Source organism: Lampetra planeri, chromosome 41 (genome assembly GCF_965212315.1).
Source record: "Lampetra planeri chromosome 41, kcLamPlan1.2.h2, whole genome shotgun sequence".
NCBI classification, from domain to species: domain Eukaryota; kingdom Metazoa; phylum Chordata; class Hyperoartia; order Petromyzontiformes; family Petromyzontidae; genus Lampetra; species Lampetra planeri.
This window is the reverse complement of record NC_136147.1, coordinates 10,777,061-10,801,710: the sequence shown is the minus strand read 5'-3', so window position 1 is coordinate 10,801,710 and position 24,650 is coordinate 10,777,061. Positions and strand designations below refer to the sequence as shown.

The window sequence follows — 24,650 nt, the reverse complement described above, 5'->3', positions numbered from 1 at the left end:
TCAACCAGGATTTTAACAGGCATCCAACGAAGGAAATCGGTGCCCAATAAACATGGAACGGCCAGCGAACACGAGATCAGAACTGGTCCCGACGCGGTGATATTTCCTATAGCAATGCGTACATCTACTCGTCCCAAAATACCCATGCTACCCCCATTCGCAGCAATGCATGCATCATTAGCCGGTTGGATCCGCGACGTAGGGATGGACAGGAGATGAAAAATTACATCAGCAATGATGGTTGCAGACGCACCGGTATCAACCAAAATACGCACATCAATCCCTTCAATAGTACCTCGTACCGTCGAGGACCCCCGACGCGGCTGCCACCACCCTTCGAGCCAATCTTTTCCATTGTGTAACCGAGTGCGGCATCGACCCAGCTGGACCACAATTACCCTCAGGAGTGCAAACATGGGTGCGAGTGGATGCGTGAGGTGTCAGGACCTGCCGGGTGTCCGATGTGTGTCGACTTGCCTGAGGGTGCCATGGATCTGCGTCCGGTGGAGGAGATGGGAGCTGAGGAGGTTAGAGTTGGTACCGACAATCACGGGCGAAATGGCCCCGTCGGCCACACTTGAAACATGTGGCGGCCGCCCGGCGGTCGGTCGCCCCGGTCCCCGCTCGTGGACATCCGGCCCCGTCGCGCTGCTCATTCAGCCGGCGTTTCGGGACCCCGCGAGGAGCGGCGTCGATCACCTCGTCGTCGCTGGAGTCGTTAGGGATGTGGACGACACGACGCGGAGTCCATCCCAACTGTGGCCCGTCTACCTCAGGATCTCCCATCCATGCCGCCATCTGGTCCCAGCGTTTGAGGTTGAATTTGGCGTCCAAACAGCGCGCCGCCCATCGAGACGTCAGCGGCTCGTGGCTGCACACCGGCAACGATATGTTCAGTTCTTGGGATAACAATCATCCTAGAAAGAATGAAAGGATCCAGGAGATCGGCGGAGGACTCGGTAGGCGGCCATGGCGAGCGCCAACAGCGCCCCACGTATGCCTCGGCAAGGGAAGGTAAAACTTTAAAGGTAAAAACGAGCCTATTTTTACCCTACCTTTTACCTTGCCACAATACAATCACTCTACCCTACCTTTTACCCTTTAGTAGGTAAGGTAAAAGGTAAAAGGTAAAAGGTAAAAAGCAACGAGCCTACCTTTTACACTACCTTTTACCTTTACCCCATACAAATTACCCAATTACAGGGTAATTGCTAGGGAACTACACATGAACAAGGTTTATAACAGTAAATGCTAGGTAGAGCGCTTTATTCATATAGAATACTTCCGATGATTCCAATTTACACACTTGTTGTTGTTGTCATTGTTGTCGTTGTTGTTGTCGTCGTAGTCATTGTTGTTGTTGTCGTGGTCGTTGTCATTGTTGTTGTTGTCGTCGTTGTCATTGTTGTTGTTGTTGTCGTCGTTATTGTTGTTGTTGTCATTGTTGTCGTTGTTGTCGTCGTTGTTGTATCCTCAAATCTTGTAACTAAATGTTAACCCACTTCCTAATGTGGTATCGACTGCAAACTTGGTATACTTATTTCATACTGATGACAACACTATATTATATCATAAAATCCTTTTTTAGATGTTATGTTTCGGCTTGGGTCTAATTGACGTTGGCTGTAAATCACCACGGCCCCTTACGTTATGGCGAGCTTCAGGGCCACTTCCTGGAGTCGTAGAGTTCTGTCATTACTCGTACATTTAATAAAAGCGGGTTTTTAAGAAAGTTAGTTTTAATATTACTTATTAAATGGAGGCCAGGACTGCGCCATGGAGCTTTTAGCGGTAAACAAGGTACCGTATTTACCGGGTAATACTTTGCGCTTCCTTTACCCTACCGGGTAATTCTTCCGAGCTACCTTTACCCTACCCTTAACCTTACCCCTTGGCATGTTGACATCTTTACTCTTTACCTTTATCCTTTTACCCGGTAAAAATGGTAAATTACCTTACCTTGCCGAGGCCTAGCCCCGCGATACGCCAAGGGCGATTCTTCCGCTCCTCGACGCCGCTGCATGAATTTCCTAGTAGCCGCCGTTGATGGCTCGTAGAACTCTGCCATTTCCGTGAAGGCGTCACGTAGCATTTTCTTCTTACATGCCAGGATGGAGCGGAAAACGGCCAAAGAGACATCGTCCAACAGTGTGGGCAGAGCCTCCAGCGATTCTGCCTCCATCCACCGCACCGATCGGAAGGCGGACTCTAATCGCCACGTGGACCCGCTCCAGTCGCCCCCGGCGACGAACTCTTTAATCTGAGGTAGGCGATGGCCGCGGTGAATATCCGAGGCCTCAGGCGTGTCCGCTCCCGCCACCCGCGCAGCACGTGGCTCCGTAAAGATGGCGGCCGCGTGGCAGCGGCCCCGTCCAAGATGGAGGCCTCCCCCTCCGCGGCAGGTGCAATGGCGGATGGCGTTTCCCGCTGAAAATCTTGGTTGTCGGCCCTTGGATGAGTTCCACACGGCCGACCGAGGGCCGCGGATGATGCGACCGCCATTACAAGATTTAGCAGGATCGCATGGAGCGACTCTATCTGCTCCGCCACCCGTCGCCACCCTTCATCCACAGCTGGAGACGCCCCCTCGCTGGCCTGTCGTCATTGCGCGGCGTCGGGGAGAGCGGCAGACGGCGGCAGCGGTCCCGTTGCTGCCAGCAGCTCGTCCTCATCCGCATCGTCATCTTCGTCCGATGGAGGATCCGGTGGGTTTCTTTTCTTGAGGTGCTTGGACATTTCTAATAGTGGTCCAAACAGTCTCAAGAAGTACTTCTGACACCAATGTAATAAAGGTCGTGGAAGAAACTTCTAGAATCAGGTTCTTTATTTCTCTTTCGTTTACAGCTCTCTTCATATGAACTCTACTACTGTCTTACTCCTTCACGCTGTTGACCGACAGCGTGAGAGGGAGAGAGAGAGACTCTTGCTGCCACGTGGCAGGCCCTGGACCCCCGCTTCTGTGTGGCCTCACCCTCCGGTCATTCCAGATCTGACCACGTGTTGCCCGTCTCCACCCCTTTTAATACCTGGGTCACGTGGTACCTTTCAACCAGTCCTGGGTAACCTCCCTGGAATCTTCCAGATTCCATCCAACGATCCCAAGATCATGCCCCTAACTCGTCCCCCCATTGGCTGTGGCTAAAGCCAGCAGATCCAATCATCTCCTTCCAGGTGTCACCTTCCCATTACGTCAGGGCCACGCCCCTAGACCTCTCTCCATTGGTTATGGGCCTGGACCGGTAGAGCCAATCATCATAACGAGGTGTGATCAATCAACCACCCGGATATACCCTCACATTACACATCTTACAAACACGTTCCTTCAGAGTGGGCAGGTAGGAACTTGGTTGGACAGCGCTTTCGTGCACGACAGACAAATATGCCCGACAGACAGACAAATAATCCCTGGTGGGCAGTGTGGAACCTGTTGTTCCATATAGAGGACACACATACTAATTAACTGATTACTAATCTATTATATAAATATAACCCCCTCCCATCCTCCGCCTCTGATCTCTGCACCTGATTGGGTTCAGTGATGATGTTGTCCTGCTCTATATTTAAGACCGGAAGCAGGTGAATTGCTTCACTCTTCTGGCAAATTTCCCGATGATGCTGGATGTAATTACCAGCGAAAACGTCGTACTCAAATTGTAAATGTTGTGGATTTACTCTCCCAATACACCAGTGTGCTGAAGTAGTAACTAATTGGCGTTTTGTATACGTGACAAATCCCTTACTAATTGGCTGTGTCGGGTGGAGGCTTACGACACATTTATACTTAAGCGATCTAACCCAAAAACCTTCATTATAAATTTATTTACAGTTGGCAATACATCCATCAACAGAAAGTCTATCCCCAAAATCCATACGAATTGGAGAAGTTTTTCTCTCATCAGCATCCACGCTGAGAAGAGTCCACAGACGAGGAGGATGAGAAGTGATCTCCCAGAATCCAGAGGTCCCCAGCGGAGGAACCGCATCCATAGTAAGTTCCGAGCCAGCACCATGCTCACAGGGAGCGGGGGGGGGTGGGGACTCTCGTGCCAGCTTATCAGGCTTGACTTGCGCAGGGCGCAACGTTGATAAATCTGTGGAAGGGAAAAAACGTTTAGTCGCACGGTCCATTGGTACCCCCCCTTTTCTACTTGGTACACGTGAGCCGAGCCAGCATGGGGGGGGGGGGGGGGGGGGGCTCCCACGGCACGGGGTTGAGGCAGAGAAAGGTCCCGTGTCTGTGTGCACGCGTATCTTATCTGTGGCCGTACATCTGCTGCACGAACTCCGGTGGCTGCTGGTTCTTGTACATAGGGTAAACATCTCACCCCCGGGGCTGGGAGGCCTGTGAAGGAAACCACCATGAACATCAGCTTGTCGAGAATGCCCGAGACAAACGCACGATTCGCTCACAAATCCCAGACCGATGCTCCGGGCTTCACAGCGAACACCTTAACATGGCTTTCATTGCATGTGGTGTGTGAACGCGTATGTGGGTACGTGTACTTGTGTATGTTATTGGAAAGCAGCAGTGTAACAGTTAGCGTGCTGCTTTATGAACAGTGACCCGAGTTCTAGTTAGCGCGCTGCTTTATGAACTCTGAGATCCGAGTTCGATGCCCCTCACGGCCAACACCAGTGACCATCGAGCCTAAAATTAGTACTTGGTGCGGTGTGTAAACATCGCCAATCGACGCAAAAACTTGCCCCAGAAGTTTGTAAAAGCTGTACATGGGATCTGAGTCTTTATTACAGGTCCCAATGTGTTTGCATATGTAAGTCACTCCTTACCGATCCCTGGCCAGTCTTCCAATCGGCTGATGGCACCATGACCACTATCCGACGCTTGCTCGATGTATCCCGGTCAAAGGACAGTGCACCGTGTGGCTCCATGACCGTAGGGTCTGCGTTCACGAGTTCCTGCAGTTGGGGCAATAGGCAATCAGGACGCGGCGAACAACCGGCCTCGGGCCACAGGCATTTGTCAAGGGGCCATTCTCCACAACGTCCCGGTGATACTTTGCCTCTTGAGAAGAAAAATAAACCCAACACACTCATCAACAACACTGTGGCTTTGAAATAAAAATATATATGGCAACAATGTTCATACCTGATGACAATGTTCATACCTTTTGTTTTGGACATTAAATAATACTTAAAACATTATTTTTTGGTAAACTACCCTGATTAATATATTCTTGGTTATTTCGGTAAAGTCACGTAGAAGGGAACTAATAAAATAATATAAAACAATAAAAATTCTCACGACGTTTCGACTGCAACACAAGCAATCATCATCGGGTGTGAAATCCACACCAAGAAACTTTGAATAAAGTGGCGGTTTTTCTTAACGCCAGCACCAAGGGCAGCGATTTGGCAGTTTGCTAGATGGACGAGTCCATCTATGTTCAGAAAAGAGGAGAGGGGAGCAGAAAATGGAATGCGGTCTGAAAGTCACCATAAGCGTGAACACAATCAATTAAGACCTGAAATGGTTTCTCAAATCCATCTTCTCGGTTGAAATTGTCTCTGTGTTTGTATATGTGAATATACTCATGAACGAACCTCTCAGGGTAGCCAGATGGCTTGCAAAGAACCTCTGTCTTGGAGAAATCAATGTCATGTGAGCCCACTGAATTATAACAGTGATCTGCCACGCCGAGGTGTTGGTCCTTCCGTGTTTTAGGTCTGCTTTGTTCTCACGGATGCGGTCATAGACATGCCGTTTGGTTTCTCCAATGTAACTACTACCACAGAGGCAACTCAGTTTGAAAACGCCAGGGTACTGTATGTCCGGAATCACATCTTTTACAAACGGAACCAGATCACGGATGTTATGTAATATGTTGAATCGGACCTGGATCTTGTGTTTATTAAAGATTTTGGAGATCTTTTTTGTGATGCCCGCAATGTAGGGTAAGGTGATAGTTTTGAATGGCTCCTCAAAAGGGTCCTTCTTCATGGTTGGAGTGATGGCTTTGCGGATTGTGTAGTCGGAGTAACCATTAGCCTTAAGAGCTTGATGTTCGTGCTTGAGTTCACTGGCAATGTGTTCCTGGTCAGAGATGCATTGGGCTCTATGGTGCGAAGTTTTGACTAGGGAATTCTTCTGGGATGGATGGTGGTGGGAATCTGGTTTCAGGTAAGCATCCGTATGGGTAGCTTTCCTGTAGACAGAGTGGCTCATTGAACCATCAGGTCTCTTTTGTATTAGGACATCCAAAAAAAGGTAGCTTGCCATCTTTTTAGACTTCCATGGTAAATCTGATGGCTGGGTGTATGGAATTGATGTGGTCGAGGAATTGGTCTAGAGCAGGCCGGCCATGTGGCCAGATGACAAAAGTGTCATCCACGTACCTGTTCCATAAGGTTGGGCGCAAAGTGGCAGTCTGGATGGCGTCAGTCTCAAATTTCTCCATGAAAACGTTGGCTACAACCGGAGATAGGGGGGAGCCCATTGCGGTGCCCTCAGTTTGTTTGTACAAAGTTCCATTCCAAGTGAAGTATGTATTGGTTAAGCAGTGTCTCACCAAGGGGGGTACCTCAATGTTCAGTCCTTGATGAACCAAGTCTTCAATGATTGCGATGGTGTCAGGTACAGGAACTTTGGTGAATAAGGAAACTACATCAAAACTGACATGCAGGTCGTCTGGGGACAGGAAAATACCCTTGATTGTCGATACCAGGTGAGTAGAGTTTAGTACCGCAGAGGTGGTTTTTCCAGTGAAAGGACGCTGGATTTCAGACAACACTCACCCCAAGATCTAAATGCCCCCAATAAAACGAAAAACCTTTCAGTTTATTTAAATAAAAAATTATTGTTCTGATCATATTAACCATTTTGTATGACTGACATTAAGAGAGACGTGGAATGCGTTTTGTCACAAGAGTGAGAGGTTGGCAGGACAAGAAAGTTTGAGAAACACTACAGCGAGAGGCGGAGGGGTGGAATGGTTGCCGTGGAGGGCGCCATCATTACTAGAATCGATGACCGTAGACTCTGCCAACCACTTGCACTCTGTGCCAGATAACCACTGCTGCCGCCGCCGCTACTGCCGCCGCTGCCACCACCACTGCTGCTGCCGCCGCTACTGTCGTTGCTGCTCCCGGTACCAGCGAAGTAGATAGTCATGCTGGTGTTACTCATGGTCACGCTGCTGCCATATCTCCAGTAGAGCCACTCGTCCATCATGTGGGTGAGGAGGAAGGCCGTCGATTCATCCACAAGCGCGACAGGCACATCCCGGTCCATTGCTGCCTAGGCGGTTGTTCCTGCGACAGAATGACCCCACCCTCTCATCACTCGCGTGCTCTCGTTGGCAAGATGTTAACTATCCTGCCTGGTATACAGGTGCTCGTGGGTTCTCGACTCTGACCCCTGTGGTATATATGCAGTTTGCATGTCTCTCCCCGTGGTCACATCGATTTTTGTCCGAGTCCTCTTGTTTTTCCCTCCACACCCATTTAAAATAAACATCAAGCATTTAGCATTACCTGAGACCGGGTGAGTCTCTGACCGCGCGCCGTACCCCCCCCCCACCCGTCCCTCGCAACTGGGCCAAGTTCAATCCCCTCACCTGGTCTGCTGACCTTGTGGGACGAGTTCCTATTGCACCTCCATCTGTTGCCAAAAGGCCATTTGGACACCTTATTGTGAGCTCCTGCTTCCGCGCTCCACTCCTTTTCCTCCTCCTTCCACTCCTTGGCGGCGGCGACCACAGCGGCGTCCCGCCACAGATCCTGGAATAATTGGCGCGTTCTCAACCGGGTCTTAGAAAGTTTATCCTGGGCCTTCAGGAGGGCCTTGTCGGCCGCCGATCAATGCGGCCCCTTCCGACAAAAGCCGCCCGAGCAGGACGGGCTGGCCTCCTCCTCCGGCAGGCCGTCGTCGGGCGAGAGGTCACAACGCGTCACGGTGGACATGTTACCAATATCCGGTTGTCTGCAAACGCAGACAGAACGCAGGTGGGGTCACAGTTGCTCGCAGGCCATCACGCCAATAATCACGAGCTTCTGTCACTTTGCAATCACACTCGAGTCAAGTGAAATCAGAATCTCTATTTATACTGGAGAAATCCGATGAGCTATGAAGCTATTTTTCACAAATGTTCAATTGGGGGTGGGTCAGAACATTACAACAATACAAAAACATGATAGGAGTGCAGAGTGTAGTAAAGGTAAACAAATAACTAAAAAATATATATGAATTAAACTAAACTAGTTTCATCCTACCAGGTAAACTCCATTTAACACGTAGGCTTTTGCGACCAATATCATCAATAAGAGTTTTTTCTGGGTAAGATTGTGTAAATATATAAATGTGTCGTTAAAACCCGCCACCACCCGACACACCCAACTAGTAAGGGTTGTTACGTAAACAGAACGTGCAAATTCATCACTACTAGAGAGCCAAGCCACAACATTTACAATCTGAGTACGAAGTTTCGCAAGTAATTACAACTAGCTTCATCAGGTGACAGCCAGATTTGTGGAGAAGTCCACCTGTTTCGTTCCTTATGTAGTGTTGTACAGACGGACTCTTCAACGTCTTTTGTAGCACACACTTTTATTCGTCTTATTAACACAGTCCCTATGCACTGAGGGGTATACGGTCCCCTCACCCGTTACACTCAGAACGTACAAGCCCCCGTACCCTACAGGCTACATAATATCCCGCTCTTTCAGTGTCCTCTGACTGGACCTAGGGAGATGTCTCCCGACCACTGGTTACTCTGAACCCTAGCCCTGATAAGGGCTGGAGGGCTTGGTCCAGGGTCCTAGGCTTCTTCCGCCGTCTTGGGTCTTCGTGTAGTCCCACTCCCCGAGAGCTCTCAGCGCTCTGGCTTTATACTTGTTCGTGGCCGGGTTGTCCAATCCCCGGCCACCTTGTGGAACCCTGTGATTGGTCGTTCCCAATATGCTTTTCGATCCCAATTCACCCTATCTGACCCTGACCGTTTGGTCACGCGGGAAAACCTTGTTTACGGTCAGCTCTCACAGCTTGTGAGACCCTGACCGTTAGTTTGAGCGGGAAAACCTTGTTAACGATTTGCTCTCCGAGTTTGTGAATATCGAGTGGGTAACTCTACTACACTTATATAGAGGCGTAGTTGTGGTGACCACACTTCTTTGCTTTTGCGCAAAGTGGGGAGGGGGGGATTAATGAGTCAACGTACATTATGCATGTGTGTTATACGACCCCTTTGATCTTGTCCTTCCTGTTCATTGTGTATTAAAATAGCCGTACCAATGGTAATGCCTATTGAAGTATGGTGGCTTGTATAGGCATGCATTTAAACAATGTATTATTTGATTATTTGCTTCCACGCAGCACTAAGTCGGTAGCTATCCGAACGGTTAAAATTATTTTTACAGTCGACCCTTCCACATCGCAGGGGTAGGGGCGCAGGCCCCCCACGATCTGGAAAAACTGCGTAAAATGTTTTGGTCCCCTTGGTCCTTTTGGCGAGCGAAGTGAGCAGAATAATAGTGTAGTGGCGTAACACGCGCAGGGTTTGCAAACAGCAGTTGCATTCATGTACGGGTTTGCAAACAGTGAGGTCAGGTCAGGACGAGCAGGTGCAAACGTGAGGCCTGGGAGACAGCAGACAGAGACACCAGCAATTAGGGAAAGAGGCAGTAATTGGCTGGCTGCAAATACAAACACGGAGGAGGCACCACATCTACGCCTCTATATAAGAAACAAAACAGGTGGACTTCTCCACAAATCTGGCTGTCGCCTGATGAAGCTAGTTGTAATTACTGGCGAAACGTCGTACTCAGATTGTAAATGTTTTGGCTTGGCTCTCCAACACACAACTGGCGTGCTGTACTAGTGACGAATTGGCATGTTCTGTTTATGTGACAACCCTTACTAGTTAGCCGTGACTACATATTTATATATATACGCGATCTAACCCAAAAAAAACTCTTATGGCAGGTAAAGCCCACTGAGCTATTCGCTTCTTTTTCAGAAGCAACCTGGCCACAAATGATAAGAGGGGGCCATCGGGATAACAGGTGTTGGGGCCGCTGGCCCCCGAGGCCTCTCCCTGGTCCGCACCTCCGCGAGCTCGCGTGAGAGGCATGGCTCGTCGCCGGCTCCTGTACGCCTGTAAACATTCGCCGGCTCCCGTACGCCTGTAAACACTGCGTTGCCTCTCCGCCAATCACACGCTCTGAACGGGGGGTCAGGGGTCGGAGGGCGAATGACGTTGCTCGCACCCGCCTCCGCAAGCGGGCGAGAACGCTCGTTTAAAGGGACCGCGGAACAGGCATTTACGGTGGGTGTGAGCCCTCCCACCGCACAAATCTCCACGGCGACAGACGGAGCGGGTACTCGTGGACGCACCGACCACCCACGTTACGAGCGCTCACACATACACACAGCACCACGCACTTTCACCCACTCGTAAAACCACACGAGGCTGCGATTTACTGTCGGGTCCGTATTGATCGGCAAGGCATGTCTACGCTATCGTCCCAGGGTCTGTACCCGATTTATCCGATTTGATAGGTCTTAAGCGGTTCTGGTTCCTCTAGCCTCTATCCCTAAACTCCCTTTCCGCTTACTCACGGTTAGATACCCACGGCGTTCCGTTGATCTCGTCCTCACTGCGCACCTTGACTCGTCACATGGACGTTCGAGTGGCCGGGCTGGAGACCGTCCCGTGGGTTGACTTTGGAGCAAGAGAGCCTCTCCCTGTTTGCGTTCCCCTTTTATCGGTACTCCACATCAAAGGCCACCGACCTGAGAGCCCTCTTGGCCAATCAGGTCGTCGCACCCGTCAAGCCGCATTCCCGGTTTCCTTAACAATGGGCGCGCGCCGGCCGTGGCGCCGGCGGCGGCCCCTGGGCGCTTTTGTTATGTCAATTAGCTGCGGCTTGTCGTAACAAGGCTCGCCGCGCGCTGCGGCGCGCCGGAGGTTCCCGAGCATACCGCCACGCCAATCAGCCCCCCCCCCCCTCTGGCTTCCCCTTAGTTCGTGGTTGTGGACCCCTGCCTGCCTCGCCGATACGTGTGTGTGGGGGGTGCGTTTCAACCGTGGTGGCTGGGCAGCCCCCCGCCGTGACCATGCAATCTTAACGCCGGTCACAGCGCCGCGGTGCGAATTAGCATCGGGGGAGGTCGTCCAACCGTGAAGATTATCCCTACGAGGGCTTTCGGGTGAAAACCTGCCAGCCAGGGGACCTCCCCTCGGAGCTCTATGGGGGGGGAATTGTGTGAGGGTGTGTTTGTGGGGAGCGGTGAGGGGGAAGCGGGGTCGGCCCCGTCGCTTGGTGGTGGCGAGGTCGTAGATGGGGCGCCCATTGAGCGGCTTCACGGTGGCGGCATCACACAGGAGACGTCGGCAGGAGCTGTGGATGAAGAGAAGAGAGCAGCAGATGAGGACAGAGCAGCAGAAGAGGAGAGCGCTGTGGGTGAAGAGGTGGGATTAAATGACTGGAAGCCTCGCCTGTCTCCGTGTGTTGGTGAGGAGTGTCCGCTACAAATAGAATAGAAACTTGTCTCTCTTCTGCGTCTCCATGTGTCTGCCTTCTCTATGTTGTGTCTCCGTGTGTCTATGGTGTGTTTCTGTGTCCGTGTCTCCCTTCTGTCCAAGTGTCTCCCTCACGGTTTGGATTAAGGTTTGGATAAATGTTTGTCCCTCTGAAGGCAACGCTCAGTTGGTCGTGACGTCACTCGACAGTGGGAGGGGCCTGTGTCTGTAGGGGGGAGGTGCCTGGGGGGGCTCATGGTGGATGGAGGGGAGGATGGAGGGGAGGGGCGGATGAAGGGGAGGGGCGGCTTTATCCGCTCGTTGGTTGAGGCGTACAGTGCAGAGGTTTGCGGTTCACTCCCGTCAGGTCGCCCTGGTTAATGTATTAAAACTATACTAAACTATTTTTATTTTACCAGGTAAGGCCCACTGAGCTATATCGTTATTTTTAACAAGCGATCTGGCTATCACAAATGATAGTTCAACGAAGTGGAAATGTACAGCAAATACTCGAAACGCATGTTGATTCTAAATGTGGATCATCTCCTGAGATGCCCTGCAGCAAACACGATGCTTACTCCTCAAGATGCGGCACTGCCAATCGCAGAAGCGGTGGGCCTGTGCGGAATATCGGGTAAAGGCCCGTACAGGTTGGGCAGAAGACACGACGTAGAAGAAGAGCATGCAATGTGCAATGATCACATTGCACTTGAATGCAATCTGGCCCCATGTACAAAAGTGTGGCATGAGATCTCTTCGGCTATTTGATCATGCACGCATATTAATCCACTTCACTTTGATACCATAACAGAAGGCTAGGGCACATGCTTTACAATCTTCCGACTTGATAAAAATACAGCATTTTAATTTACGACACACTCACCGAACAGGTTGGAGAAGCACTTTGTGTGATACTTCTTTAGAGCTTAAGCTGGTGATGAAGCTCACTCGCCAATGGGTAAACATTTACTCCCCGCCCCCCCCTTGCCATATGATAAATTGTCACGATTTCGGTTGCGATTTGTCTCGAGAATGAACAAGCCTTCCTCTGCCACTGTGGTGTATTTAGAACCTCTTGTGGTTGCGAAGTTTAAATAAGCGAACCACCACACGTACAAAAAATCCATTCTCATGCTCATTATTTAACGCACGTATTGTGAGCATACCGATAATTTCGTGTCTCCTAGCCAATGTACGTACAGTGCTTGTAACATTTTACATGTAAATGTATAATTTATTTCAATTAAACTAATTTCGCAGATGTATTGACAATGAAGACAAGACATTGATGAAAATGCAAATGTATTCCTGTGGAAGTCAGAGTTATGACAGTCGATACACAGCTGGTCATTTCCCGTCGGTGTCATTTTAATTTCGATGAAAAGTAACCTCCAATGGAACGAACTTTGAAAATATGAATTATGAACCGGGATTTTTACCTGATGAAGCTCATCCAACACCATGGGAATGGGGAATTTTCACAATTGTCTCAGTGTCACCAATGCGTAGCCAACCGTGCTAATTGGAGGTGTGGGGAATATTGACTGAGCTGAGACCATAACATCATCCAGGAGGTTGTGGGTTCGATTCAGACCCCGAAGGCTGTATATTTGGAGTTGGCGCATCTCTTTTTCCATGGTCGCGTGGATTTTTCTTCGTCCACATTTAGAAACGTGCGTCTCGGCTGAGATAAATTTCCGCGTGATAAGCCATGTCCTTGAGCTATTATTTGTGGCCTAGTCACTTCTGAAAAAAAGCTGTATAGCTCAGTGGGCCTTACCTGGTAAAATTAAAATAGTTAACAGATTCACTACACTTGAAAACCCAGTTCAATCACAGGCAGTTAAAATCTGGATTTGAATCCCTCTCTCCCCCCAGCCACCTGATCTTATTTACTCTTTTCATTGGGTGTGTGCGTGTGCAGAGTAAATGTGTTAAAGGTATACTTTACCATTTGGAATGTATGATTGTAAGTGCTTAAAAAGTTATGATTGCAGAACATAAATCTATTGTGGAACAATTGTTCTCGGGAGAGAGACCAGCGACCATACAATGGTCAATAACCCAATTCCGTTGTGCCAGAGAGTTTATCATCTTGGCATTAAGGCACTGATACGGCTCGCTATTGTCTAAATATAGCAAATAATTTCACAGCCTGTAACATCCTCTTCATGGAAGATGGCATTCTTTGATATTATGCATCTCTGGTGGAGGTGGGATGTTAATTTACATGCTACGTTTATACTTATGCGAGTAAAATGTACTCTTAAACAGGTAGAATGAAATATCGTATTCAAGTCATGAGTCATTTTGATAAATTTCCAATAACCTATGGGGAGATGCATAAACTAGAGCCTTGCACTATTTTACTGCAATGTTGCAATGAACTACCATTCAAAAATTTGGTCTTAAAAGAAAAACTGCAAAAATTATGTAAGAACAAAAAAACCTGAGAGGTTTATAAATGAAAATCTTTTTTAAACCTTGCACTCAAAATAAACGAAAACCACACGTTGGCACACCCAATGAACGCACCTCGAGGGTTGTAGTGTCTTGTGTGAATTGCCAGAAAAAGTGGCCATTAGCCACGCGTTCTTGCCAAAAAAACGGCTGTAAATGGTGCTACCTGTGTAGTGGTGATACGCGCTGGGTGTATATGTCGTGTGCCAGCGCGTATGTACGGGTGTGTGTGTGGTGACGCGCGCTGACGGGGAGGAGCAGGCGTCAGTGCGCGGGTGGGGGTAGTGCTGCTGATTGGCTGTGTGCCGGTGACGCGCCCAGAGGGAGTGATCGGGTAGCAGCGCGGTGTGATTGGTCGGGGAGTGGAAACACGCGCTGAGCGGAACCGGATCGTAGGGATAGCGCGTGGGGATTGGGTAACTGAGGAGCGGTGCCGACGTTGAGGTCCGCATCCGCTCCGTCTCCCGGGAAGAAGGGGTATATAAGGTGATGCACAGAGGAGCAGGGGCAGAAGTGGAACCATCTAAGAATGAAGACGAAGGTGCAGAGATAGAGCCCGGAGAGGAGAGTAATGGAGAGTAATGGAGAGTAGAGGAGAGTAAGGTATAAGTGTGTAGCCAGCGAGAGAGAACGGTCTACACGAGCTGAGTAATGTATAGTGTGTAGCCAGCGAGAGAGAACGGTCTACACGAGCTGAGTAATGTATAGTGTGTAGCCAGCGAGAGAGAACGGTCTACACGAGCTGAGTAATGTATAGTGTGTAGCCAGCGAGAGAGAACGGTCTACACGAGCCGAGTATGCATACGGTGTAGCCAGAGAGAGAGGAAGGTCTACACGAGCCGAGTATGCATACGGTGTAGCCAGAGAGAGAGATGCAAAGTCTACACGAGGCGAGTGGAGAGTGTAGCAGAGGCGCAGAGTCTACACGAGGCGAGAGAGGAGTGTAGCCGAGGCGCGGAGTCTACATGAGGCACAGAGAGCCAGCAGCACAGAATCCAGAGTCAAGAGAAGCGCATTGTGAAGAAGAGAGGCCACGCGTTGTATTGTTACAAGTCAAGATTTAATAAAAGAAGTGTGTTCCCGTCAAGGAGTTTCCTGCCGTCATTTTCCAATACTTCATCTGGCGTCAGAAGTGAAACGGGCTTCCAAGTATGGAGACGAGGAAGACCCGTAGGACCCACGGGATTGACCGCGAGGAAGAGCTGGACGACTCGGGGCCGCTGGTGGCGGGGGGTGAGGAAGAGGACTTGCCCACGCTGCAGGGTCCGTCGACGGCGCCGGCCGACCGACCGGGGACAGACGCCGGGCTTCGTGAGGCGCACTCCCGACTGGCGGAGCTGCTGCTCGCCGCCGCGTCCATCTTGGCGGAGATCAGCTCGTCGGGAGGAGCGGGGACGGTGGGGGACATTTTACAAGGTCGCCCCGCAGATTCACGCCAAAACGAATGGGGGATTCCCGCCATTGCGCCTGGGCCTACTTTTGGCGGGAACGGCGAGCGCCACGTGGTGGTGGGTTCCCAAGCGCGCGCATCGACGTCATCAGCGCGCGAGGGGGTCCGCCATCTTACGTCTGCTGCTGGAGCCGCCATCTTAGACACCGACGGACAGGCGGAGAGGAACCACGAGGCGGATGACTTCATTTTTCAGCAGCGCCTGCCCACGTTGTCAGCCTTCAAGGCGGAAGGCGGAGACTGGGGCCAATTTCAGCGAAGGTTTTTGGCGCATCAAGAGATGTCAGCGTGGTCCGATGCTACGGCGCTGCGGGCATTGCCCGCCATGCTGGACGACGATGCGCTCGCGGCCTTCAGGGCTGCACGGAAGTCGGACCGCTCCACGCTGAAGGATGCGCTGGGTTTGTTGGCCAGGGTCTACGGGCCTCCCTCTACGTGCCGCCATCAGTTCTACGCAAGACGGAAAGCGGCCACGGAGACCGCGCTGGCCTATCGCACGGCGTTGCTGGCTCTTGCTGATGCTGCGTTCCCTCGGATGGACGAGGAGGGCCAAGACGCGATGGTTTTGGAGCAGCTGCTCAAGTTGGCGCAGGACCTGGGGGTCCCTATCAACACAGCTGACGAGATTGATATTTCTTCTTTGAGAGTCGCCACGAGTATTCAAGCGCACGAGGCCCTACAACGGAAGCAAGGCGTTGGTTGCAACGCTGCTGTCGTCGCAGCCCCGGGTTTGGTGGTCGCCGAACCCCAAGTCGTCAGCCCACGAGAGGAGGCGTTCGCCACGGGACGACCAGGGGACTGGAGGCCGGGGGCCCGGTCGCCTCTGCGATCGGGCCGAAAGTCGGAGCAACCAAGATCTACTCCGACCCTCGTCACGTGCTATAACTGCGGCCTCCGGGGCCACGTGGCGTCCGGGTGCCGTGCTCCGCGGCAGCGCGCCATGGGAGCTCGGCTGGATGACGACCGAGAGCCCAAGTCATCTCTACAATCCCCGGCAAGTCGCGGCACCTCACACGCTCGGCCTGTTTATTCGGCACACATGGGACGCCGCGTTGCGGCGGAGGAGGGCCGGTTAAGGTTCGGGGATTCGGTTCGGCGAGGGGGGTTCGGCCGGGACCAGGGAGACATTGAATGGGCGAAATTGGGGCATAGAATTGTGGCTGCTTCGGCGGGTTCGTCCGTTGTTACGGGATCTATTGATGGGGTTGAGATTAGGGTGTTAGTGGACACGGGGGCATCGGCAACTATTATATCGGACCTCATTTATAATATTCTTCCGGTCCAATGTCGTCCGCTGCTTCCAGTGGATGTGCCATTTTACGCCGCTAATGGGGGATCGTTGGGCATTATCGGTCAGGTTAGGGCGTCCATTTGCATTGGAGATATCAAATTGTCGGGACCCGTTTTCGTTTCGTCTTCTTTGGCAGTTCCGTGTCTTTTGGGCACTGACTTTTTGGCTAAAATGCCCATTAAAATTCTTATCGATCAACGATGCATTGAACTGCCATCGGGTCGCCGGATTTCATTTTTGACGGGCCCTACTGACATTCGGACGGCGTGCGCTACGATACAAGCGGTGGCGACGCAGACAGTGCAAGTGCCCCCGGGTTCACAGATGTTGATTCCCCTCCGGTTGCGGAAACCATGGGTGAGGGAGGCTTCGGGACAGAGTATGCTTTTGGGTCCTTCTAACAAGGCTGTTGGGGGTCTTGATTTATTGGTGGCTCACACTTTGGTGCGGGCTGACAGGGATCCGTTTGTGATGGTTTTGAACGCGGGGTCGCGACCAGCTGTCATTCCGCAGGGCACCGTGCTGGCTCACGCGGCGCAGGTCCCTGGGGATGATGGGTTGGTTGCGCAGGTGGGCTCGAGCCCCGCGCGGAACGTTGAGCCAAGGGAAGACCTTGAGTGGGTCCATTCGTTATGTGCCACCTCGGACGATTTGTCGGCGGCGCAGTTGGGTGCGCTGCGCGAGTTGCTCATTGAATTCTCTGATGTATTCAGTAAACATAAGTATGACATTGGGTGCACGGATTTGTTGCACCATCACATTGAAACGGGCGATGCGGCGCCGGTCAGGCTAAATCCCTTCCGACTGAGTCCCGTGGAGAAGGAACATGTTCAGTCGGCTGTTAACGATATGCTAGAAGCCGATATTATTTCGCCCTCCTCTAGCCCGTGGGGAGCGCCTATTGTGCTGGTTAAGAAGCAGGACGGGTCCCTGCGATTCTGCGTTGATTTCCGTCGCCTGAATAAGATCTCTGTGGCTGACGCGTATCCGCTCCCCAGGATGGATGAGTCCCTCGATGCATTGTCTGGTGCGCGATATTTTTCGACTCTTGATTTGTTATCGGGGTTTTGGCAGTTGCCGCTCGACGAAGAGTCGAAACCTAAGACAGCATTTCGGACTCCAGGGGGGCTGTTCCAGTTTAACCGGTTACCCATGGGACTTCACTCCTCTCCAGCGACGTTTCAGCGACTTATGGAGCTGGTTTTGTTGGGCTTGCAGTGGGATACATGCTTGATTTATATGGACGATGTCATTGTTTTCAGTAAAACGTTTGAGGAACACCTCCGGCGATTGAGAGGGGTGTTCTTGCGAATGCGATCGGCTAAGTTGAAATTTAAACCGGCCAAATGTCACCTCCTTCGTAGGTCCGTTAGATACTTGGGTCACATTGTCGATTCTTCGGGGATCTCCACCGATCCCGCGAAGACGGATTGTGTCGGTTCGTGGCCGACACCTACGTCCGTTTCCGACGTGCGTAGTTTCATCGAGTTTGCTTCTTATTATCGGCGGTTCGTTGAGCACTTCGCCACTATTGCAAAACCCTTGCACGCTCTAACGGCGAAGGGAGTGAAGTTCAAATGGGGACCGGAGGAGGAGGCCGCGTTTCGCTCCCTCCGGGACGCCTTGGTGGGTGCCCCACCCTTGTGTTATCCCGATTTTGCCAGTCCCTTTTTGCTGGACACGGATGCTAGCAACACGGGCATTGGGGGGGTGCTATCCCAAGTCGTTGGGGGTGTCGAAAGAGTTGTCGCCTACGGTAGTAGGGTGTTGTCTCCGGCGGAGCAGCGCTACTGTGTCACCCGTCGCGAGCTGCTTGCCATTGTTTTTTTTGTGCAGCAGTTTAGGCCATATCTTTATGGTCGTCACTTTACAGTCCGAACGGACCACGCGGCGCTACAGTATTCATTGAGGGTCGCCCAGCCCTCGGGCCAGTTGTCGCGTTGGTTGGAAGTCCTCCAGGACTATCAGTTTACGACTACGTACCGTAAGGGGTTGCGACACACGAATGCCGATTGCTTGTCGCGGTTGTTGCCTTGTGATGAATGCGCGTGTTTGTCGGGATCGGCGCGCTGTAAACCGACGCTTGCGGGGGAGATGGGGGCACTGGCTGCGACAGCGGGCGCACCGATCGGGGATGATTCCACTGCCTCTCAGGGTCGGGACTCGCTGCTCTCGCTGTCGCTCAGCGAATGGGGCCGCCTCCAGATGGCGGACAGCTCGCTGCTAGCATTGCGCCGCAAGGTTGGGGGTCCCGAGGGGGACCAGGAGCGTACCGGCTCCTATGTACTTGAGCAGGGCGTGTTATTGAAATGGGACAGTTTGTCCCGGCGGAACGCACTCGTGGTGCCTTCCGCTGTGAGGGGGAGGGTTGTCTTGGCGGCACACGAACGCCTCTTGCACTTGGGAGTTAACAAGACGCTTGCCCTGCTTCAGCGTGACTATTACTGGCCGGGAATGGGAAGTGATGTGGTGCATATTCTGAAGGGGTGCGTTGAGTGCGCCAGGCGTAAACCACCGGCCGTGGCAGCTAATCCACCGCTGCAATCTATTCAGGTCTCGCGTACCAACGAGCTCGTTGCACTCGATATTTTGGGGCCCTTCCCAGTCACGCCGAGAGGGAATAAATATTTGTTAGTGGGGGTCGAATACTTTACCCGATGGCCTATGGCGTGGCCTCTCGCTAACCAGTCGGCAGCGGCTGTGACGGATGCCTTCGTCCAGGGCTATGTCCTGGACAAGGGGGCTCCCGAACGCCTGCTGACCGACCAAGGTAAAAATTTTTCGAGTAAATTGTTGCAAGAGGTGTGCGATCTGTTGGGTACCAAGAAGGTGCGTACCTCCCCGTACCACCCGCAGACTGACGGGATGGTGGAGAGACTCCACAAAACCTTGACTTCCATGCTGTGCCAGCAGGTGTGCGAGGCACATGTAGATTGGGACCTGCAGGTCCCGGGAGTCCTTGCCGCGTATAGAATGGCCCCCCATGCAGCTACGGGGTTTTCCCCATTCTATTTGATGTACGGTCGGGAAGCTGACCCGCCAATAGAAACGCAACTTGGCCTGTCCGCTCCACGAACTAATTCTAATTTGGCAGAACATATTAAGTTTAATATTCACAAGCTGACAGAGGCGAGGGAGGCCGCGCGGCTTAATTCGCGGGCTCGCCAAATTGCTAATGAACGGTTGCGGGCACGGAAGGTGTCCATGCACGAATGGAAACCAGGTGACAGGGCCTGGCTGCATTGCCCTCAGGCACCCTTGGCTACGTCGCCTAAATTGTTGAGACCGTGGAGGGGACCCGTGGAGGTCGTGCGCGTTGCACGGCCCCAGTGCGTTCAGATAAAGTGGGGAAAGCGCCGTTGGTACGTTCACCCCTCCCGACTGAAACCGTTCTCGCCTCCATATGGCCTCCCCTTGTGTCGTGATGGCCGGGCGTGTGACGTGACCGGCGACCCAGAGGGGGAAATGTCTCTGCCTGATCCACACGTATTTTCGCCTGATCTGCTCCCAGGTGTCTCGGAACTGACAGCTGCCGATCACCGGCGGCCGGATCTCCGCGGCGGGGCCGGCCCTTTCAGGCCCGTTCCGCGCCGTCTGGAGCAGCCGGAACCGCCGGACGGTCGTCAGTGTCCCGCCCCATACGATGGACCAGCCAGACGGACTCGCGCCAGGTCGTGCTACTTTGCATGACCTGCCTCGTGAGGAGTCGGGGCAGTTGGAGCGCCTCGTCACTGCGTGTAGTCGCAGGGACGTGGGGCGCGTTCGTTTCGAATTTGCTCGTATCGTGTTATTGTTGACTTTTCGGGTTCATTGTTAATCTGTACATAGTTATTCTTGTTGTTGTTGTTGTTGTGTTATGTTACGGGGCACACTCGGGGGGTTACGGGGTTTTTTTTTGTTGGTTGTCGTTTTATCGTCGCGGTTGGTTGTTGTTAGCAGCCGGGCCGGCTGCGAGCTATGTGGGAGGAGGTGATGTAGTGGTGATACGCGCTGGGTGTATATTTCGTGTGCCAGCGCGTATGTACGGGTGTGTGTGTGGTGACGCGCGCTGACGGGGAGGAGCAGGCGTCAGTGCGCGGGTGGGGGTAGTGCTGCTGATTGGCTGTGTGCCGGTGACGCGCCCAGAGGGAGTGATCGGATAGCAGCGCGGTGTGATTGGTCGGGGAGTGGAAACACGCGCTGAGCGGAACCGGATCGTAGGGATAGCGCGTGGGGATTGGGTAACTGAGGAGCGGTGCCGACGTTGAGGTCCGCATCCGCTCCGTCTCCCGGGAAGAAGGGGTATATAAGGTGATGCACAGAGGAGCAGGGGCAGAAGTGGAACCATCTAAGAATGAAGACGAAGGTGCAGAGATAGAGCCCGGAGAGGAGAGTAATGGAGAGTAATGGAGAGTAGAGGAGAGTAAGGTATAAGTGTGTAGCCAGCGAGAGAGAATGGTCTACACGAGCTGAGTAATGTATAGTGTGTAGCCAGCGAGAGAGAACGGTCTACACGAGCTGAGTAATGTATAGTGTGTAGCCAGCGAGAGAGAACGGTCTACACGAGCTGAGTAATGTATAGTGTGTAGCCAGCGAGAGAGAACGGTCTACACGAGCCGAGTATGCATACGGTGTAGCCAGAGAGAGAGGAAGGTCTACACGAGCCGAGTATGCATACGGTGTAGCCAGAGAGAGAGATGCAAAGTCTACACGAGGCGAGTGGAGAGTGTAGCAGAGGCGCAGAGTCTACACGAGGCGAGAGAGGAGTGTAGCCGAGGCGCGGAGTCTACACGAGGCACAGAGAGCCAGCAGCACAGAATCCAGAGTCAAGAGAAGCGCATTGTGAAGAAGAGAGGCCACGCGTTGTATTGTTACAAGTCAAGATTTAATAAAAGAAGTGTGTTCCCGTCAAGGAGTTTCCTGCCGTCATTTTCCAATACTTCACCTGCAAAGGTGGGAATAGCATCCAATTTAAGCCAATTGACAACCCACTGCTGGATGAAGACGTCCCCGTGGCTCCGATATAGAACAATATTTAAACAGCAGTAAAAGATTTGGTATCAAAGGGGAAAACCGTGCCAAAGGCAAGCAGCAGTGAGGAAGAAGTTGTAATGCATTATTTTTCAAGAAATTACACTATTGACAATATGTAGGCAGGCATTCTCAGACAGTAATGTATATGAAAGCCTCTGTGAGAAAGCAATACAGAAAGAGAACACTGAGATGGAGATCAAATGCACATGATACAGTGATGACACAGGCTGCCAGGCCAATCAGTGTTTGAGCCTGTAATACAACACGATGATTTTATAAAAAAAAAAATCTTACAGCTGCCTACAAGAGCATCTTTCTACCAGCAATTAACTCTCATTTCGGTGTTTTAATTATCAAATTGCACCAGCGATTATGAGTATGGCCACCTTAACTGGGCCAAACTTGGGTAGTGTGGAAATTGACAACTGTCTAGGTTGTAGGAATGAAGAAACCTGGACAAAATTGTTATTATCTTCATACTGCCAAAAAGGTTCCCGAGGGCCCATGGTCTGGCGAGACCCAAGAGGTCGCGACCCCGAAGGCGGTGCTGTGCACGACGGGGTGCCGGCTGCAAGTGGGCTCAACGCGTGTAGTCGATGTCGGTGTTGAGGCAGTGTGCAATGGTGAACACGGATCGTCGCTTGGATGAAGTCGTCTGTCTCCAGGTCCACGGCCGCCATGGTCTCGTCCAGGATGAGGATGCGGCTCTTACGGAGCAGCGTGCGCGCCAGGCACACGAGCTGCCTCTGCCCAACGCTGCGGGAGAAGTAGCAACAGCGTGTCCATCGATCACCCAACGGAGGTGCAACCCCTACCGCAGTATACGCTCGACAAGGAGGGATGTACAGTTGGCGAATCGATGCCAGTGCACTGATACACTGGTATAGCAGGCGAAGTTACTTGATCCACAAATGCAAAATTAACAACCCTGCAGCAGTGTGCGGCGACTGTGGTCATGCAGAACAGACAAAGGCACATTTGACAACTCGATGCTTCATTCCTAAATACGAAGGAGGTATCAAACCGCCTCAATGTAATATTACAATTGTTGCTCTACATCGACATCAGCCATATGAAGATTGATTCTATCATCCAACATATGATTCCTTCTCTTTTGCCGATTGCATTGGTTGAACAGCCTTTCCTTCGCCGTCTGTGATACTCTGTGGTTTAGGTTTCCACCGAAAGCCTGTCTGTTTTATCGGGTTGATTTTACGACATCTTCCTGTCATGCTTATTTACAAACAATATACTCTACGGATTGCCCGATACATGAAATGGTTACATGTACACACTGAATGAATGTTCTCTTTTGCGAGATTTCAAAAAAGCACAAATAAACTTGAGATTCTCCCCTCCCTTAGATATGGGGTGGTTAAGGCCTGCTTCCAGGGACTGCACGTGGGCCTTCAGGTGTGCCATCTCCAGGGTGCTCCACAGCTCCTCGTCACTGTGATGCCCAAACGGGTCCAGGTTCATGCGAACGGGGTCCTGGCTTGGGTCGGGTCAGAAAGAGTAGAAGACGCGGCTTGGTCAGAATAACAAAATAACAATTTGTGCATGTCATCTACCTCGCCTGAGATGCAGGAGATCGTGGGTTCTAACCCGATCCTGATGCCTGCTGCTGGATATTTGGAGTTTTTATGTTCTGCAGACCCACTGGTCTTTCCCTCCACGTTTACAAACATGCTTTTAGAGTATTTGGCTGCTATAAATTTCCACATAATAGGCCACTTCATCGGGCTAAGATTTGTGGCCAGGTCTTTTGTGAAAAAGAGCTACATAGCTCAGTGGGCCTTACCTAGTGTAATAAAGGTTGCAGAGGCAACTTCTGGAATCAATGTTCTTTATTAACTTTCTTCCACAGTTCTCATCATACTGGTTCCTCTGCTTTCTGGCTCCTTCGCGCTGTTGGCAGACAGCATGAGGGAGGGATAGAGAGTAAGAGAGATGACTGTCGCTGCCACGTGGCAGGCTCTGGACCCCCCCGCTCTAGCGTAGCTCCCCCCTTTGTTCGTTCCAGTTCTGACCACGTGTTGCCCGTCTCCACCCCTTTTAATCCCTGGGTCACGTGGTGCCTGTCAGCCAATCCTGGGTAACTTCCCTCGAATCTTCCAGATCCCAGGACCATTCCCCTAACTCGTCTCCCCATTGGCTGTGGCTGAGGCCAGCAGAGCCAATTCTCTTCTTCCAGGTGTAACCTTCACATTACGTCAGGGCCACGCCCCTACTCCTCTCCCCATTGGTTATGGGCTGGGACCGGTAGAATCAATCATTATCAATCAGGTGTGGCCACTTAATCACCCAGGTGTACCCTCACATTACACTAGTGTAATAAAGGTCGTGGAAGCGACTTCTGGAATCCGGTCTTTATTTGTCTTTCGTTCACAACACTCCTATCTTACTCCTTCACGCTGCTGACAGACAGCGTGAGAGGGAGAGAGAGAGACACGCGCGGCCACGTGGCAGCCTGGACCCCGCTCCAGCATGGCCTCACCCTCCGTTCGTTCCAGATCTGACCACGTGTTGTCCGTCTCCACCCTTTTTAATACCTGGGTCACGTGGTACCTTTCCACCAATCCTGGTTAACCTCTATGGAATCTTCTAGACTCCGTCGTACGTTCCCAGAACCGCGCCTCTGACTCGTCCCCCCATTGGCTGTGGCTAAAGCCAGCAGATCCAATCCTCTACTTACAGATGTCACCTTCCCATTACGTCAGGGCTACGCCCCTAGACTTCCCCCCATTGGCTATGGGCCAGGACCGGTAGAGCCAATCATCGTAACGAGGTGTGATCCATCAGCAACCCGGATATATCCTCACATTACACTAGTAAAAGAAAAATGGTTTAGTTTAGTAACCGGCAAAGGTGCAGCCCTGCGCTTCTGGTGGAAGGGCCTTGAGAAGAGGGAGCTCTAGAGAGCCCTTTTAGGGGGTATTTGGCCTACTCTTCCACACTG

The 24,650-nt window shown here is 51.8% G+C and overlaps 2 protein-coding genes across 2 annotated transcripts in view; one reads left to right on the top strand and one right to left on the bottom strand.

The window, feature by feature from the left end:
* Window positions 1–24,650, top strand: part of LOC144732212 (annexin-B12-like) — a 246,943-nt gene that overhangs the window by 110,789 nt on the left and 111,504 nt on the right. The gene's annotated exons all lie outside the window — the stretch shown is intronic.
* LOC144732021 (ATP-binding cassette sub-family C member 2-like) overlaps window positions 21,269–24,650 on the bottom strand; it is a 23,352-nt gene continuing 19,970 nt past the window's right edge. Inside the window, exons 5-6 of the mRNA XM_078613200.1 lie at window positions 23,034–23,182; window positions 21,269–22,447 (exon numbers count right to left, since the gene is read on the bottom strand). Of these exons, the coding sequence (XP_078469326.1) occupies window positions 22,045–22,447; window positions 23,034–23,182 (552 nt within the window). The 3' untranslated portion in view covers window positions 21,269–22,044. The remainder of the gene's footprint in view (window positions 22,448–23,033; window positions 23,183–24,650) is intronic.